We start from the raw sequence: 19,256 nt of genomic DNA on the forward strand, positions 1-19,256 counted from the left end.
ATTATTTTGATTTCTTGCCATATTTTAAGGACGTGGTTTTCTTTTATATGCAAATGTGTGTTAAATATCTTAACAAATCACACAACAGAACATATGTTTAAAAAAAATTTTTTTTATCATCACAAATGTTTTTTCAAATGCGTTGAACATTAAATTAGCAATGTTTTTCTGTCCCTACTCCTGAAGAAGCTGTATGTGAAACATGTTGAGTAAAGCCACACCTATTATTTTTTTGATCAACAACTGCTGTCCATCTATTATATGATTTGAGATTTGAATGTTGTATGGTGGCTTAACTAGTTAATATCTGGATTTATTTCTTCTTTAAAGGTGTATGAAGAAGTGTTTAACCACTTCCCGACCAGCGCACGACGATGTACGTCGACAGAATGGCACGGGCAGGCATATTGGCGTACAGGTACGTCCAATATTCAATGCTGCCCTGCCATCGGGAGCACGCCGGCAGCGGCGCGCTCCCGCGCTGGTCGGGACCCCCGTGAGTCTGGTCGCGGGACCCGCAGACTCGATCACCGCGGGCATCCCTGCGATCGTCTCACGGAGCGTCCGAATGGAGGAAATGCCGAGTAAACAGCATTTCTCCATTTTGCCTAGCAACTAGTGACGCTGATCTCTGCTCCATGTGATTGGAGCAGAGATCAGTGTTCACTAAATGAAAGCCCAACCCCCCCACAGTTAGTAACACACCCCTAGGAACACTTAACCCCTACACTGCCACCCACTGGTTAACCCCTTCACTGCCAGTGTCATTTACGCAGGAATCACTGCATTTATATAGCAGTGATTACTGTATAAATGACAATGGTCCCAAAAATGTCCGATGGGTCCCCCCACAATGTCGCAGTCATAATAAAAATCGCTGATCGCCTCCATTTACTAGTAAAAAAAATAATAATAAAAAATTATTAACAAAAATGCTATAAAACTATCCCTATTTTGTAAATGCTATAACTTTTGCGCAAACCAATCAATAATCGCTTATTGCGATTTTTTTTTTTTTACCAAAAATATGTAGAAGAATACGTATCGGCCTAAACTGAGGGAAAAAAATGTTTTTTTATATATTTTTGGGGGATATTTATTATAACAAAGTAAAAAATAATGCGTTTTTTTCAAAATTGTCGCTCTATTTTTGTTTATAGCGCAAAAAATAAAAACCGCAGGGGTGATCAAATACCACCAAAAGAAAGCTCTATTTGTGGGAAAAAAAGGACGTAGATTTTGTTTGGGAGTCACGTAGCACGACCGCGCAATTGTCAGTTAAAGCGACGCAGTGCCGAATCACAAAAAGTGGTCTGGTCTTTGACCAGCAAAATGGTCCGGTCTGCAAGTGGTTAATGGTGGTTGCTTTTAAGATGTACATTTTTTTAAAAATTTTGTGGATGTTAAAACATTTCTGATAATAAAATAGTTTTTTTTTTTAACATACTGTATGTTCTGTTGGGTGATTTGTTGAGAGAGGGTACCTAGTAAGTCCTGTAACACTTTTTCTGTATTCCTACATATTTACTTTGGGATGTGGTGAAAACTATATTTCTCTAGGATCCCTATATTCTGCACTTTGCAGACATAAGAGACATTTTTGCAGCTTTTTATTTGTTTAAACATCATATGTATATTTTTCGATGCAAGCAATATTAAAACCTGAATTTGACTTGAAGTCAGAATCTTGCAGTCCCTTTAAAATGGCTCCCATTGAGGGGGGGGGGGGGGGGAGCAGTACGTGAGCCAATCAGTTGTGCTGCAGTGCGAGGATGATGCTGACAGAGGGCAGGTTCACTAGGATTTAGGTCTGCATTACTACAGTAGTAGAAATGATCCAGAACCTTGCCTGGAACGTTTTGCAAGTGAATGTACCCAATATTGCATAAAGCAGATAGCCATTAAAGTAAACTGGTCAAGATACAAACACATGAGCTGCCATTTTTTTACCTCTTTCTAGGGAAATGCTGTATGGCTGGTATACTAAAGCTTTGGCTTCAGTGCTTCCTGAGTCACTGACCTGGAACAAATATACAGATCAGGAAAGTTAGAGAAAAGTCAGAAGTTTTGACTTGTATACTTGTTGTAGGTCAACAAGTAAATGAGGTTCAGAATAACTGCCAGTCAGCTAGTATTTTCTGAAGGAGAGCTCAATATTGTGGCGGCCTGCATGTTTCTCTTTACTAGTTTCCTTTTAAGTTTTAAAGCATTGTATACAAGCCTAGCCTAAGAGGAGGAAAAATGATCTATGGATTCTTAAGTGCACTGGGGCACACATGCATGTGTTACAAAATGTGCTGAGGCTGACTATTTATAATACTTGCACATTTGCAAAATCCAACTTTGTATTGCTTTGGCACCTTCACCAGCTGTTCTGGGAACACTAAAATGATTATCCACATCTGGTTGTATAAATGCTGAATTCTGGTTATGGACTTTTTTGCATAATTGCGTTGATCCAGCCTGTAAGTATGCATGTTCCATAGCCGACAGATCCATGTGGAAACTGTAAATCTCTGTAGTGGGCACCATTACTACAGTGATTGCTGCAAGATTCCAAGCCCCTTGCTGAGCAGCTGCCCCGCTGCTTGGTAAACACGGGGGGTCATTCACCTAGCATGGGTGTCATTCAGAAAACCCTTTGAATTTTCCTAATGAATGCAAAGCATTATCTTATTAGGTGGAGATTGTGACGTCACCACCTTGCCTCTTCACCTCATCCAATCATTGAGAAAATGCAGTGTTCAAAGCAGAGCAAGCTGCTCGGTGTCAGACCCGGATTGCAAAAGGCAGTCACTGTAGCTGCTGTGCCCATTAGTGATTTTCAGCTTCCACAGCCAGATATGACACATGCATATTTACATTGGTCCAAGCTGTACCAATGCAGCTATGCAAAAATTGCCATACCCTGAATTCAGCTTTATACAACAGTTGGAAAATAATCAATTCAAAAAACAAAATCTAAATGAAAATTATCCATTTTACCACTTTCAGACCGGACCATTTTGCAGGCCAATGACCAGACCACTTTTTGCTATTCGGCACTGCATCGCTTTAACTGACAATTCCGCGGTCGTGCGACGTGGCTCCCAAACAAATTTGACGTCCTTTTTTTCCCACAAATAGAGCTTTCTTTTGGTGGTATTTGATCACCCCTGCGTTTTTTTTATTTTTTGCGCTATAAACAAAAAGACAATTTTGAAAAAAACGCATTATTTTTTACTTTTTGTTATAATAAATATCCCCCAAAAATATATAAAAAAAAACATTTTTTTCCCCTCAGTTTAGGCCAATATGTATTCTTCTACATATTTTTGGTAAAAAAAATTGCAATAAGCGATTATTGATTGGTTTGCGCAAAAGTTATAGCGTTTACAAAATGGGGGATAGTTTTATGGCATTTTTATTAATCATTTTTTTTTACTAGTAATGGCGGCAATTAGCGATTTTTATTTATTTATTTAATTTTTTTTATTGTGACCGCGACCGGACTCATGGGGTTCCTGACCGGCATTCGAGCGCGCTGCCGGCGGTGTGCACGCGATGGCAGGGCAGCATATAAAAATGGATGTACCTGTACGCCAATATGCCTGCCCGTGCCATTCTACCGACGTACATCGGCGTGCGCCAGTCGGGAACTGGTTAATGTTGTTTTCCAAGTAAAATTAAGGTATCTGCTGAAGTAAGACCATAGAGGCACCCTTTGTGTGATATAACTTTCATGTAATATATTTAATTTTCTAATGATGGCTTTTGGCTCTAATTTCTTATTGCCTGTCAAAATGTTATCAAAATAAGTATTAGAGATAACATAAACTTTTACTGTACATGGTTTTAAGTAATCGCCCGGTTTATGGTTTCATTTACAGATAGAGCGTCATGACACTTGTGCTTATGATTACCTGGAAGTACGAGATGGGAATAATGAGAACAGCCCCCTGATTGGACATTTCTGTGGCTATGATAAACCAGATGATATCAGATCTACCTCTAATACCCTGTGGATGAAGTTTGTCTCAGATGCAACTGTAAACAAAGCCGGTTTTGCTGCTAATTTCCTAAAAGGTGATTTATGCTTCCTAAAGTATGACTTGCCTGTGTATATTTTATTGACTTTATTGCCTTTATTTTTTTCCAACGTTTCCTTTATGACATACAGTTAAAGAACAATAAATTGTCCATTGCAGTGTAAAACCTACACAGTGCTCTTCAACTTCAACACTGAAATCAGAAGTGTTCAGTGAGCCAAAATACGTCAGGATGCAATCTTTGTGCTTTTTCTTCTTTGCATAAAACCTCTACAATTTCTTTTAACAAAGCAGCTGTGTTTTATCTTGACAAACACTATCTGCAGTTTAGATTTTTTTTGTATTCTTAAAACATGCCACACAATACTCCAATTTTCATTATTGAACGAATATGTCGGGATTTAGGGATTCTGCTAATCTGTTTTTGAATGTTGCCTAATGTTCAGGACAATGTTTAATTTAGTCTCCCGGAGAACTAAAAATCCTTCATATGACCCTGAGTGGGATTACATTATACATTGTTATTTATTACTTTATATTTCTGTTAATATTTTGTTAAGACTAATGGAAATCACTGTACTTTTTTACATATATTTTCTTCTATACAGAGGAAGATGAATGTGCCAAACCAGACAATGGTGGCTGCGAACAGCGCTGTATTAACACTCTTGGAAGTTATAAATGTTCCTGTGATCCTGGCTATGAGCTTGGTCCTGACAAGAAGAGCTGTGAAGGTAACATTTCATCAGTGATGTATAAAGCTAGCACTGTGAACCCAGCATTCTTTGTTTGTTCAAATTTGAAAACGATTTACAGTGGCGTTCAAGCCAACATTTTTTGTTTTGGATGGGGAAGGAGTTACATCCTTTGTCAGGTCCAACCCTCCTTCCTTTGTCCAAAGTTCTACCATAAACCATGGTTTGCTTAGCATCCTGACATAGATGGAAGAAAGTCCTGTAAGATCCCAGTTTGTGTAATGAGAGATGAGTTTGCTCACAAAATTTATGTAACATGGATTGTACACATCAAATGACACCGTCAATGCCTATCTGACGTTTACACAAGGTGCCAGAGGAAGAATTATGTGAGCTAAACACAGACACCCCTAAGCATCCTGAAGTCTTGTCTAACCAAATATGCATTTTTTTTTTGTTTGGAATGGCCTAGCATACAGCTTGAGAAAGCTTGAGGAAAAATAGAAAGCATAAGGGGGGAAATGGTCAGAAATATTCTTGTACAACCTGCAAAGAAGAAAAGGCTTATTCCTATTAATGTTTTTTAAAAGTAACTTGTCATGGGAGAAACATAGATGCTGTAATTGCTGAGCCTTGACAGTCAACCTGCCCCTATATCTGAAACAAGTATGCAGATGAGGATTTTGACACTTCTCTGACTGATTTTTATACTTGTTACAAGTTGGTGACTAGTAGCCCTTGTACACACGGTTGGAGATTCCGACGGAATGTGTCCTATCGGACCGTTTTGTTGGATATTCCGACTGTGGTCTCCATCGGACTGTTTCCGTCGGAATATCCGACGGACCAACTTTTCATACTTTCCGGTAAAATTTTCCGACAAAAATGCTCCGGTCGGACATACTCCGATCATGTGTAGCCTACTCCGACGGACAAGTGCCACGCATGCTCAGATCAAATTCCTAGACCAAAGCTATTGGCTACTAGCCTGAACGTAGTCCTGCCCTAACGAAATAACGTCATCACGTTATGTACAATCGGATTTTCCGACAACTTTGTCCGACTGTGTGTATGCAACAGTTTTGGACAAAATCCGTCGGACAAAATCTGTCTGATTTGGTTGCCGGAATGTCCGACCGTGTGTACAAGGGCTTACATATTGAACCTGGCAACATCCAGGGAATAGGTATGTTGGTAGAAGGAAGTCAGCAGTTTGTTTCTCTTGAATGTGAGTAAACTCATGATGTAGTAAAACACCTACCATTACAGCTTTATACCATGTAATAGCAGACAGGTTCAAAGCAGTGTAAGAGACTTGATTTTGGTACATTTTATCAGTCTAGATATAGGACAGTTCTCAATCACCTCTTATTTACTAGCCAAATGTCCTAAGGCTCATTGCTATGATAACCATTTAATACCCATGTATACATATACTGCATGTGACCACAGGGAACCAGAAAGCATGTGATATATTCAGAGAAAATCTCTGCAGTACCCAGGAAGGTGCTTGCTTCAGTAAATATGCTCTGTCGTAAAAAATTTGATGCACAGACATTAATGGCCATAAGTAGTCATTCTTGCCTAAACAAAAGCAGCTTTAGTTTACATGGTTGTAAGTTCAAGGCTATGTTTTCAGACAATGTGTATTCTGTCATTTCAGCTGCATGTGGAGGGCTGTTAACCAAGCTGAATGGAACGATAACCACTCCGGCCTGGCCCAAAGAATATCCACCAAACAAGAACTGTGTCTGGCAAGTTGTTGCTCCTTCTCAGTACAGGATATCAGTGAAGTTTGATTACTTTGAATTAGAGGGTAATGAAGTAAGTATTTGCTTCTGTCCATCGGTTTTATTTCTTACCTTTTCAGACATTTCTCAGGAGAAGCCTTTATGGCTTTTTGAACAGTCGTAAGCCATCCATAGAGTATGCAATTTTCTTTCCTTCCACCATGGAAGTGGTGTCCAGTGTTTGATGAGAGAATCCCTCTTGTGGCACTATAGCCACCAAAGGTGATCACATCACAACAGGCTGGTTGTATTGAAGTCAACCGATTTAATCAACTTCAGCACAACCAGCCTGCCCACACACTTTAAATACCAGGAATGAACTTGGGAAAAATTACATACATAAATACTCATATACCCAAATATTTTCTGTAATGGAAAATGAGAAGAATCCTTTATCTACATTGAAATCTTTTCCCCAAAGACGTTTATTTCAACACTGTCAAAGTGAAGTAAAACACAGGTGAATTATATTTTAATATTGGAGCAGGATTCCAGTAGTCTGACTTTATTTCTGAAAGGTGCTTTAATATTGAAGTTTTTTTAGTTTAACACTTTGTGGACCGCAGACATTTGGTGACATTTCCTTTTAAGCAGCTATTCAGTGTCTGTCGTACAGCACCATGTATGGTAAGCTGACAGGGCAACAGCTTTCTTGTAGAAAATAGCAGAACTGGAGTTGGTGTTACCAAAGGGATAAAGGAGCATATCCTGTTTATAAATGAGTCCACTCCTGCCCCCTTTGCCTAAAAGGTTTAGTATATGTGTAGTATTTGATGCTCTACGGTTGCTTGTCATAACGGCTTTATTTTTTTGTCTGAACAAAGTTTTCTTTATAGTCCATAGAAGGACATAGGAATTTTGTATTTCTTAGGCATGTGAGTTATATGCATCTTCATTCACGAGTTGGACACTGGCAAACAGAAAAAAATAAATTAAAGGCCGGCCTGTGTATAACCCCATCCCTAACTCCCATGCTTCAGTTTCTTGCTAGTATCTTAGGTTGTTGGATGCTTCTTCATCAGCTCTGCTGAGGAAAACTCTAGATTGTTTCTACAAACTTTTACTCTTCTATCAACATGCTCTGTATTCCATCTGTTTCTTTTTTCTAAAGTCAAGTACCAATATGCTGCTTCAGCTGGTCTCTATACAGCAGCTTTTTAGACCAGTGCATCCTCTGCAAAAGCTTTGGACGCTGTACCTAGACACTGCTAGACCAAAGATTGTAGAGCTAGTCTAGAAAATGACCGGCAGAAACTAGGCTCTTTATTGTGATGCTTTTTAAACATTGGTTTACTGTTAGTGATAGAGCACTTTCCAGGTCCAGAGCCATGACACAGCCTCTGGTGTGACCCAATTTATGATGGTTCTGTTAATAAGCCTCTGACAGTACCAAAGATAACCTGGTAGGTCATATTTAGACACTGTGCTCTGCATTGTGGCGCTTTCCATACTCTTGTGCACTGTGTTAGCCAAAGTGTGCTCTCCATGTCCAGAGCATTGGCACAGGTCCTGTTGTGACCCAGCCTCTGCAGTCTCACTCAGAGTGAGTCTATGATTGATTAAGTGATTTGAGACCCTTGGGTAATGAACTCAGGTACTTTTCAATCCTTTGTATACTGTATTAGTAACTCAAGAGTGCATTCCAGTCCTGGGGTCATGGCATAGCCTTTTAGCGTGCCCCAGTCTTTTAACTCATTTAGTGTATATGGCTGGTCGGGCTGCAGTAAGGCTACATTTACACATGCGATTTAGGCCAGTGTAAATTTCAGCTGCAGGAATCTTCTGATTCCTGCTGTGGCTGGCTGCGGCTAGGTGCAACCTCTCACTCTGTTCACTATAATGATAGGTTGCTGGCAGCTGAGGCTATTCGCGGCTGTCCACACAGCCAGCGATTACCTATGGGGATCGCTGCTGGACACACACAAGGAGCAGTTTGCACAGGCCTAAATCGCTGGTGTGAATGTAGCCTAACTGCAGTTTTGATTTATATTACCCACAAGGTGTACTGTTGTGCGCACACGCTCCTTTCACAGTTATGCTTTTTAGATGAAGCATCTTTCCTCTGCTTATACTGCTGCTTTAAAGTCATGAATCACCCGGTCTCTGATATTTTTCCACTGCAAGACATGAATCACCCAGTCGCTGATTTTTCTGCTGCCTGCCTACAGTGACTTGATCGCTTCTGCACATTTATGACCCTCATCAGTACAAGCTGGCTTGGTTTGGTTTGTAAGTATGAGAGATCTCTCTTGCTTTGGTCTTGTTGTTTACTGATGAGCACTGCAACATATCTTTTTAAAAGGAGTTCAAAGAACAGTGCTGCTGCAATGGGTGTGCCCTCTATTTCAGGGGGCAATTAACCTAACTTCTTAGAAGGTATCAACACCTGTAATCTGGACCCTGGGACTCCTATTTCTATACGGTCATCCTCATCAGCAACTTTTATAGCCCTGCTGTCTGAGCCTGAGAACTGTACTGTGTCTTCTAGGCCTCTTATATCCACTTCTGAAATTTTGTCATTCTGCCCACAACCCAGAAATCAGCTCACAAAAGCTTTGCTCATGCTCTGGCACCTCCTATGGCAGAGTCTACTTCAGACCATACTAGGCTTTTATCTGAGTGCCTGAGGCTCTTATCACAATCTCTGCGTTTTAGAGCGGTTACCACCGACCATCTAATAACACCATCTAATGTTTTTGAGCAGGTACCATACAACACAAATATGCAAGCTGTTGTTTTCAATCTGATTGATTCAGTACACTCCACTATGCATCTAGTGGATGAACATGTTGTAAATGGTATAAGATCTTTTAGAACTTGCACTGCCACAAAGACTTTCCCTATACTCTCAGTATTTGAATCTTTCCTCCTATAAGGAATGGAAACATCCCATGCAATCGTGACTTCCTACTACTGATGTGATGAAGCTTTTTCCTTTTAGATAGGTAATGTTTTTATTAATGTTTCCTGCCTTCTGTGAATCCTTCAGTTCTTCGCCCTAACAGACATACCACCATACAAGTTTCTGGCGTGTCTACTGTTAGTGATTAGACAATTGGCACCCTATTGAGGTCTCAGTTTGATGTAACTGGAACTACTTTCTGTCCCCTTGTTTCCTGCAACATGTTTCTGAAACCATGCTACAATGGATCATACCATTTAAAAGGGACCTATCCAAGCCATGGAAATGGCGGGTAAAATGTCTGAGGAACCACGCTTAAGTTGTTATGGCTTCTAAGCCCTCGTTCACACAGGTGTACTTGCGTGTACATGCAAGTGAGGGCCTGCATGGGATATACAGGTGTTTCTTGCATCCACGTGCAGACAGTCCTATTCGTGTCGATTGGGATGTAGTGGCTTCACGGACAGTGTAAGAACAGATAATTTTAGAGATTGGGAACCCACACAGATGTCAAATTGGGAGCAGAGGCTGTCTGTGGTCTTACAGGACTCAATTTTTTTTTTTACTGTATCTAATGTTTCCTTTCTTTTACAGTGAGTGTTCTGGTCACAAATGCAATGTCTTTTGCTTAAAAGGACTTATCCATTTTGTTCTGTATTTCCCAGAAAGATCTATGTTACCTGGCTGCAGAGTTCCCCTCAGTTGAAAATTGTAATTCATTAAATCCTTATGGGAAGTATTTACTGGAAGAAAGATTCCCTTTCTCCATCACACTGGGTATTCGTTTATATAATCTGACAACTTGTAATGTTGCTATCAACCCCGTTAACAACCATAGGTGTGAGATGGAAGGTCTAGCTTCCTTCCTTTCCTCTCCCCATTTGCTACTGAGGGCCGTTGCATTATCAATTTACGCTTTCTCTTTTCTACTTCAATATCTAGTTGTTCACTGGTTGGTCTTTTGGCCAGGACATATTGTTTTGTCCAAACATTCTTTCTCTGAGATCAAGGGTTAAGTAGTCTTTCAGAAAAAAAAAATCTTTCTCATTCATTGAAGGACACGAGTCAGAGAAAATAGGGTTATGCTGCTACCTACAGAAGGATTCTGCAAATGCAAAAGACAGTGACCTGCCTTTATAACACCTCTCACTGCCAACATGCCCCAATTTTTTTGCGTGTCCAGGGAGGACTCCTATCTACTGAGAAAGATTTGACCGTTTTTACTAGCATTTTTTTTCATTTTGCTGAAGATAATGTTTTCACCAATCAAGACTTCAAGGTTAGGGTTCAAGCTGTGAAAATTCCAATCTCTTCCAAGACCTAGAGTTTCTTGCTTCTCCCAGGCTTTAGCCTCCAAGGTGAAACACAAGTAAGAAACCCAGTTCAACCACAAATACAATCACTGAATACAATACCCAAGCTTCTAGTAATGCTATCCAAGGCTGAACATTGGTGCTCATGGCTGGGATGTGCAATCCCTCAATACTTTTAATGTTGATAGATATAAGCGGGCAACTTGGTGGACTCAAACGTTGAAAATCTTTATTGGCTACACAAGTATATTCAGTAAAATAATGCTAAAGCATTTTGACCACTGTGGCCTTAATAATGGCATAATAAAACACAAAATGATCACAACTTTTATGGATTCCAGCATCTACTTCCCAACCAATTAAGGAAGCGGAACCCAATAATTAAAATGACAAATAGGAAGAGGAAAGCCCTTAACCAATTATGGTAAACGTATACACTGATCATTTCCAAATATATACAGATATAAACATAATTTTCTTTATGCGCATAAAGTACCAGAAGATGTTCCTTAATGATTTGAGTAATCAGATGGACTTCACTTGAATGGGCGGTAACAAAATTAATGCTAGAATCATAGCGTGGCCGAAAAAAAAAGCGCCGCAGTAGCGCTGACCATTGATTTCAATGGGCAGGGGCACTTGAGGAGCGGTGTATACACCACTCCTACAGCGCTGCAAAGATGCTGCTTGCAGGACTTTTTTTTTACCGTCCTGCAAGCGCACCGTTCAAGTGAGAAAGCACTCTGGCTTTCACACTGGAGTGAGAGGAGAGGCTCTTTACAGGCAATATTCAGCTGCTATTTTTAGCGCTATAGCTCCTTAAAGCGCCTCCGTGTGAAAGCTGATGTTCATTAAATTTGACCATTCTCTACTAGATCTATGAGCATCTTTTGGGCTTTTTGGCATCGGACTACCATCTCAAAAGATTTTCAAGGCTGCTACCTGGTTTTCTGTTCATATTCTTCAATTTTTTACAAGGTGGATGTTCAGGCCTCATCTGAGCAGAGCTTTGTTCTTTCGGGCAGCGTCATGAGCTGCTGGGAGCCCCCAGTTTCTTTGATTTTGTTATGTGAGCCTGTATGTGTTTTGCTACTGTTGCCCACCCCTCAGTTGAACTGCTTTTGAACATCCTAATTGTCTCTGAATCCTGTGTCCTTCAATAAACAATAAATTAGAATTTCTTGTTTATTGCTTTTTTATTTTTTATTTTCTTTTTGTACTTTCCACAAAGTCAATTTCTTGTAGGGACACAGGTCCTACCCTTCTTACTTCTAGTATTGTTTTGCTTCAAACACAGGCATGCTGGGAGCAGGAAGGTTTATACTAGCTGGTCACTGGTTTTTGTTTGCCATTGTCCAGATCATCTTGTAGATGACAATATACCCAGGTCTCTCTGAATACTGTGTCTCTTAATGAGCTCCAAGAACTGCATTTTTTTTTTTTTGGGAAGTACAAAAATCCTATTAAATCAAGCAGTCTGAATTAAACATAGCAACCATCCAGATTATCCCTTTCACATTCCTAGTGCAATGCATTTCAGAAAGTCTGCTCTGTGAAAGCCATGGACAAGTCTCCAAAAATCAGATCGTAGTCCCAAATTAAATTTAAAAAACAACAAATTTTAAGCATCTTTATAAAGGCCATCTTCTATCTTAGGTTTATTTTGGTCCTTTAATGAACCTGCAATAGATAATTTATAGACATTCACACTTGTAGCCTGGGGTCTCACTAACGCATTTTTTTTCACATAGCAGGGTAGCACATAAAATCACACATAATATGGTTCACACAATTCTTAATTGGATTAGTATCATGTTACTTTCCCCGGTCAGCAGAGTTACACTTGGCTTCAAGTATTGGCCCAATTTTTTGGAACGACAGAAGCTGTGTTCACACAGCAGTAATAAATGAAGAAACATTACAACAAATCATTTTAATGGAAGCCACAGGAAGGTAGCAACTTTAGCCAGGATTTTTTTTGGCTTTTTTTAATTTTTTTTTTCTTCCTTCTGTTTTTTCAGTAATCAACTGTGATTTATAGACCTTAAATTAATAACACACAGTGAGCCTCAAATAAATTTTCTTAAGCAAAGTTGTGACTAGAGGGAATGGCAACATTGCTGCAAACAATTGGTGTATTTTCTGAAGCAATTTACATTTCATCATAAGAAGCTTAGAAAATTCCTGCATAAAACACTTTCTATCAAAACCATCAGATTATGTAATGGAAAAATAATTCACACATGGACATATTGTTGACAGTCTTTAAAATGTACTTTTCTTTAAAGATTTAAAATTTTGGAAGTTAACTCTCTGGATGCAGAGCTGTACAAGGATACATATTATTAAAGTTTAGATTTTGGGTAATGATCTGTGAGCTGCCTCCTCTGTGTGCTGATATGTGGCCATGCCGACATTCATTGCATAGCATCCCACCCTGAACAATGACGTGCCATGGCTGCTGAATGTATGCATGTAAACAGCAACTAGGATTCATGAGATTAGAAAAAAGGATATAAAAACAGTTTTTCTCTATTGTCCATTTAGGGACACAGCTTCATAATAGGTGACCCAGGGTGAATACTAGGCACACAAACTGGAGACCAACCCCAATGGGCTATGGCCCCTCTGCACCAATCCTGCTCAGTCTTGCTGGCTGTTCCTAGGGATGGATGTTTTCTTCTTTTCTGCTATGTTTTTGCTTGAATTGGAATGTTTTTCTACTATCGACATTCCCTGGTGGATTTAGGGCAGATAATGGAAATTCCGAATGTATATCCAGTTAGCCAATAAGCACAGGTTTACCCAGCCAATTAAGTATATTAGTGTTCCCATTGTGACAGTCCTGTTGGCATGCAGTTCTGCTTTTCAGACCAGGCCAGTACACTTGAAGGCATGAGGCTGAATGTATGTTCAGTCCTTGCCACAATAGTGCAGGTCAATGTATGAGGGGGATAGAATTTCTGTCCTTTTCTGCACAGATCTAAGCTTTGGAGACGTTGCTTAATGGAGGCTAAACATGCTGGGCATTATATTCAGGGAATAGTAGAACTCTCCTATTTTAAATCTCAGGCTGTGCAATTTTATTTGTTCTGGCGGCCAGGTGCTGCTTATGCCTGAATCGCCAGTTAATTTTCCGATCATCTTTCTCGACCAGAACCTTGTGCACATAAACACAGGGATAAAGCTAGCACACAGACCAAGCTCCTTCTCATGTAGAGTACACTGAAGCAGCTCTCTATGCACTACCCCCAACAGCCTGTACTTGGAGACAGATTTTGCTGTAGATACAGTCCTTGTAGTTCATGAGCTCTGTCTACAGTGTACCCCCTAGTACATTTTACTCAGATGGTCTGTGTATTCTTTGGGAGGGGGGGTTAAATTTTTCTCACAAATGGTAAACAACCTTTAAAGGGAAGGACAGCCTGTTTGCTTTTTGGCGCCACTCAAAGTAGAAGTTAAAGCATATCCCTGTGTCACAGAACATGGGGTGCAGGATTGTCCTAATACCAGGAGAAAAATGGAGACCACAGGTAGTGGGACTTCATAGGCACCATATCAAAAACAGAAAAACATATATAAAGGTAGATAATGTCTTTTATTCAAAAAATAGATTAAAAACACATGAAAAACGTTGACCATATTAACCCAACTTGTTATATGAGCATACCCACCCCCCTAATACGATACAGGCCTTATACGCTGCCCACCTAGGTATATCCACATATCAACTGTTTAGGGGAGTCCTCATTTGCCACTGGTTCTGTTCCTCGCTCTCTGTGGTCCACTCATGTTGTTTGTAAGTACCTAGGTTTACCTTTATAGTATATAGTTCTATCAGAACATTTGTTTAAATTGTCATTTTTGAACTCATTTTTGTCTGTGCTTATTCCTGAACAGGGTTTAATAATCTGTTAATTGTCAACACAAACCATGTTGAGCACACTACTGTCTACCTAGTGTGAGGCTACGCACCCCTCTTCAGCCATATCCCCCTGTTCGATTGTTTTTTGGTGATTTTGTTTGCTTTTTGCACAATTGCTGGTGTTAATACTTTGGAGGCTCCCTACCTGTATCGTTGTTCAGGGTGGGTATGCTCATACAGCAGGTTGGGTTAATATCGTCAATGTTTTGAATCTATTTTTTGCATAAAAGACATCTACCTTTTTATATATGTTTTTCTGTTTTTGAAACTGTGCTTATAAAGTCCCACTACCTGTGGTGGTCTCCATTTTTCTCCTGCACTATTTAGGGATAAGGCATAGTTTATCACCCTTTATGTCTGATAGCCATGTCATAATAATTTAGTTGTCCTAATACCAATCCAGGGAGTTGGTAATTTTGAAGAGGAAGGATTGGTGATACTCCCGAGCAACCAAGGTGAATAAACTATAAATTGCCTCCACACCCTGATGCATTTCGGCCCACACACTGGGGCTTAGTCATAGACCGGTGGGGCAAAATACATCAAGGTGTGTGGTTTGGTGGAGACATGTAGGCCGAGGCTGCTTTTTATCGTTTACTCACCTGGGCTGATCAGGAGTAACGGTGATCATTTTTACATCTAAATCAGGACCTATTTTGCACTGTTACATTGAGCTTGGTGCAAGGAATGACTATGCCCTCTGCAATTCTTACAGGCTTGAGGTGAAATTGCCAGCTATGGCAGCCCCTTTCTGATTCCGAAATTTTTCTTCAGTTATACAAGGTTTTATGACAGTTGGTGCAACTTGTAGCTCCCCCTGAGCACAGGCTTTAAAATACCTACAGCTACCTTTGCCAGTGGAATCTTACATAGAGATGCCTGAAAACTTTGATTCTGTTGGGGACCTTTATAGAGGGCCACCAAGGTGTTTTCCCATCTTCCTCATTTGACTACGTTATCTACAAACATTTAGAACCCCCAGACAAACCATTCCTTGCCCCTAAGTGCTTCCCGGTACTCCATCTCTTTGCAGAGGATTTTGTCAAGGAATGGTCTAATCAGTCTCATCTTAGTTCAACTGGACAATGACACGGCTATGCTTTACATAAATCATCAGGGGGTGGTGATGGAAGGTGGTCTGTAGTTTTTGGTGTGGAAAACTGGCAGGCAGATTTTTTTCAGCAGACAACATCTGGACCTGTGCAAATGTGGATTTGCTATCTTCCTGATTTGACAAGAAACTAGACAAATTTGTCTCCAGGATGTGAAGCCCAACCGCGCTTACAGATAATGCCCTTGTGGTGTATCAGTATGCCCTGTTTTATGCCTTTTTTCCACTGAAGCTTTTGTCGTGTCTGCCGCAAAGAGGTTGAGAGCATTCCAGTCATTCTCATAGCTCTGGATTGACCTTGGAGAGTAGTACACTGACCTGTAAGTATGTGAATTTGACCATGTGCCTTTTCAGTGGTGTATATTGTTTATTTCCTACAGTTGGGAGTTGGAACTACACTTGGCCCTTAGTACCATCAAAGAATCAGCTGTTTGCCCTGTGCATTCTTTTTCAATGTCCTCTTGCTAATCATTCGCTAATTCATGCTGTTATACAAGGAGTGGCACACTGCGTTTCCCCTGTTAAGACTGGGCATAGACCTATAGATTATCTGCAGATTTTTCTATGGTCAGATGGAAAGAGTGGGAGATTCCTCCATTCACACAGTTCAACGTAGATGGAGGAATCTGTTCCACTTTTTCCATCTGACCATAGAAAATCTGCAGATAATCTATAGGTGTATGGCCAGTCTAAGACTACATCAAGTTCTAATATGGAAAAATAAACCTTTACTCTTACCAGTTGATTGTGAACATACTTTTTTTTATACTTCATCAAAGTCTTATTTTGTTTATATAAAATCGGTGGATTATCAGTTAACCCTTAAGGATCCCTCAACCTTTAATCATTCTCATGTTATGGTTTCTTTTAAGCCTTGTATCCACGTTAAAGCCAATGTGTATTAAAAAAAACTTGTAATTTTAAAGTAGGAATATGCACCATGTGATTATGTTTGCTGTTTTTCTACTGAAAATTGATAGTTTTTCTGGATGATGGTTAATGACAAACTCACTCATACTCCATAATGACTTAAAAAAAATTTACAAAATTATGGACCCATGGATCCAACACATTTTGGTTTCCTAATGAGCTCTGGGCTGACCTTCTGCTCCTATTCTTTTTTTCCTCTCCTACTTTTCTCCTCCTCCCCCCCCCCCCCCCCCCATTTGTTTTTAATGTTGTTTAAATCCAATATATGTTGGGTTGTCCTTTTTAGAGCTTTATTACGTTTTTTGACTTTGATATTCGCAGGAATTGGTATGAAGGTCCCCTGTTACCCCTTATCCACTATTCCTCTTCCACCCCCTTCCCTGCTTATCTCTCCTTGCCATACTCTGGTACCTGCACATTGCACATGATTACAATTCTGACTATTGATTAGAACTGTTCTTTAGTAGATAAGATATACGTTTACTACTTCCTTATATTGTCTGTTGGGCTTTCTAATCTCAGCAGGTTTATCTGAGAACATCCCATGATTGTTTGTTTGTTCCCTTATATTCAGTGACCATGTTATTTTTGTTTAATCATATTTTACGTATTTGTCATGGTGACAATCCAAGAATTGGCCTCTGTTTTCCTGCTACTTTTGTTATTACTGGATTTTTTCAATAAAAACATTGAAATATAAAATTGATAGTTTTTAATTTGGGAAGATTATAACTGTAAATCATTTTAGAAAAAAAATGCCTCCTAGCAAATGAAACCTTGGTCTGTTTTATATATTTCCTAACCCTTTTGAATCGTTTGTCTTCAGGTCTGCAAGTACGATTTTGTGGAGATAAGAAGTGGATTATCTTCAGATTCCAAGTTACATGGGAAATTCTGTGGAACAGAAGTGCCTGAAGTCATTACTTCACAATACAATAATATGAGAATCGAATTCCGGTCTGACAATACGGTTTCAAAAAAGGGCTTCCGTGCACACTTCTTTTCAGGTATGGTAATGCCTTCCTTTGGGTTTGCCTCTCTATCTGTTGCATTAGAATTAGCCAAGGTGTGTTTTGGCACTCAATCGTATTTTCATCTGGAATCTTTCTAGAGTCGTGTGGAATACAAAAACAAGCATCTCAGTGGTGGTTGTGCACTATACCTCTCTTCCTCTATATTTTATACAAACACTTTTACAGGTGTTTGATACTTATTTCTTGCTGTTTTTAAAATATTTTTTTTTATTTAAAAGTGGTTGTAAACCTCAGAAATAAAATTAATATCTCTATAGTGTGCACTTGGCTTAATCCAGAGCACGAAGTTTCATTTCTGTCTGTTTCTTCACTCCTCTGCATGAATTTCTTCTGAAAAGTTTTTCTGACACCAAGAGACAAAAGTGACAGGGGAAGGAGCTACAGCACACAGTCTGTGAGTGACAGCCTCAGCTCTGTTCCTGTGTGCTGAGTGAAGGGGGTGTGTCAGCTATCCTCACTGAGCTCTGCAGAGTGTAACTTCAGCACCCTGCCCCCTGTTTTCTGGAATCTGACAAGCTGTATACATTCTGGACTTTGAACAGATGTCGAGAAGAGTGAGCTGCAGATAAACAGGTGCAACTTATGTAGGAGGATTTGTTTGATCCCTGTGTCTCACCTGAGGCTAGTCACTTTACTTAGTATATGTAAGGGGTTTACAACCACTTTAGGGCATGTTCGAATATTAAATATAAGAGCAGGATTTACCTTCAGAATGTTTAAAACAGATTGCACAGGTGCACATAAACGGCTGGTAATCAGGTTTGAGCCACTGCCATCTTTCTCTAAATTATTTAAGACTTTCTTTTGTGACACTTCAAGCAGGACTACTTTACATCTGAGCACCACAAACCAAAAAACGCTATTTCATTCACTTTTTAATATCCAAACTCACCCATCCATTCATGTTTACATGTTTTATTATGCCGAGAAGTCACTTTGAAAACACCCCCAAGCATTTCCGGTTGTGGCCATCTTGAGTAAGGGTAGATTCATGTAGCATTTACTTCCTGGAAGCCATTTGCCCTTAGGTCAGGCATGCAAGCGGGAGGGTGTGCTTAGCTGAGAAAACCCCTCCCCTTCCTAATGAGTCCTGGGATGTATGACATCAATTGTCTGGGTATGGAATCCAGGAAGTAACCTAAGAAATGTAAAAACAAAGTTTAAAACATGTAAATATAATATACTTTCCTGTCTATTAATGCTAGCTGCAATGAGCATTAAAATGGTCTATGTTGATTGAGGGAGTGAAGTTTTGCCTTTTACAAAAGACTGTCCAACATGAAAAAAAAGTGAACAGTAATTGGCTTTAGATATGTTTCAGGGAAAATACGTTAAACAGGGTACATCACTGACACAGTGCTGCTTTAGATTACTTTTGCTATAAAGTTAAAACAAATATAGAATCAATCAAAATGTAGCCATGCGAATGAGTACAAACAAGTTATATTATGCATTTTACAGCTTTAAGTTGATTGACATTTTTCCTTTCCATTTCAAGGTAAAAGCAAGGTAATTTGAGAACCACTTA

The 19,256-nt window shown here is 39.6% G+C and overlaps 1 protein-coding gene across 2 annotated transcripts in view; it reads left to right on the forward strand.

The window, feature by feature from the left end:
• Positions 1-19,256, forward strand: part of TLL1 (tolloid like 1) — a 217,043-nt gene that overhangs the window by 169,480 nt on the left and 28,307 nt on the right. For both annotated transcript variants that reach the window (XM_077477165.1, XM_077477166.1), the window contains exons 13-16: positions 3,870-4,065; positions 4,637-4,762; positions 6,387-6,547; positions 17,521-17,701. In XM_077477165.1, the coding sequence (XP_077333291.1) occupies positions 3,870-4,065; positions 4,637-4,762; positions 6,387-6,547; positions 17,521-17,701 (664 nt within the window). The remainder of the gene's footprint in view (positions 1-3,869; positions 4,066-4,636; positions 4,763-6,386; positions 6,548-17,520; positions 17,702-19,256) is intronic.

This window comes from Lithobates pipiens, unplaced genomic scaffold (assembly GCF_037356315.1).
Source record: "Lithobates pipiens isolate NorthernLeopardFrog02 unplaced genomic scaffold, aLitPip1_a1.2 Scaffold_13, whole genome shotgun sequence".
Lineage (NCBI taxonomy): Eukaryota > Metazoa > Chordata > Amphibia > Anura > Ranidae > Lithobates > Lithobates pipiens.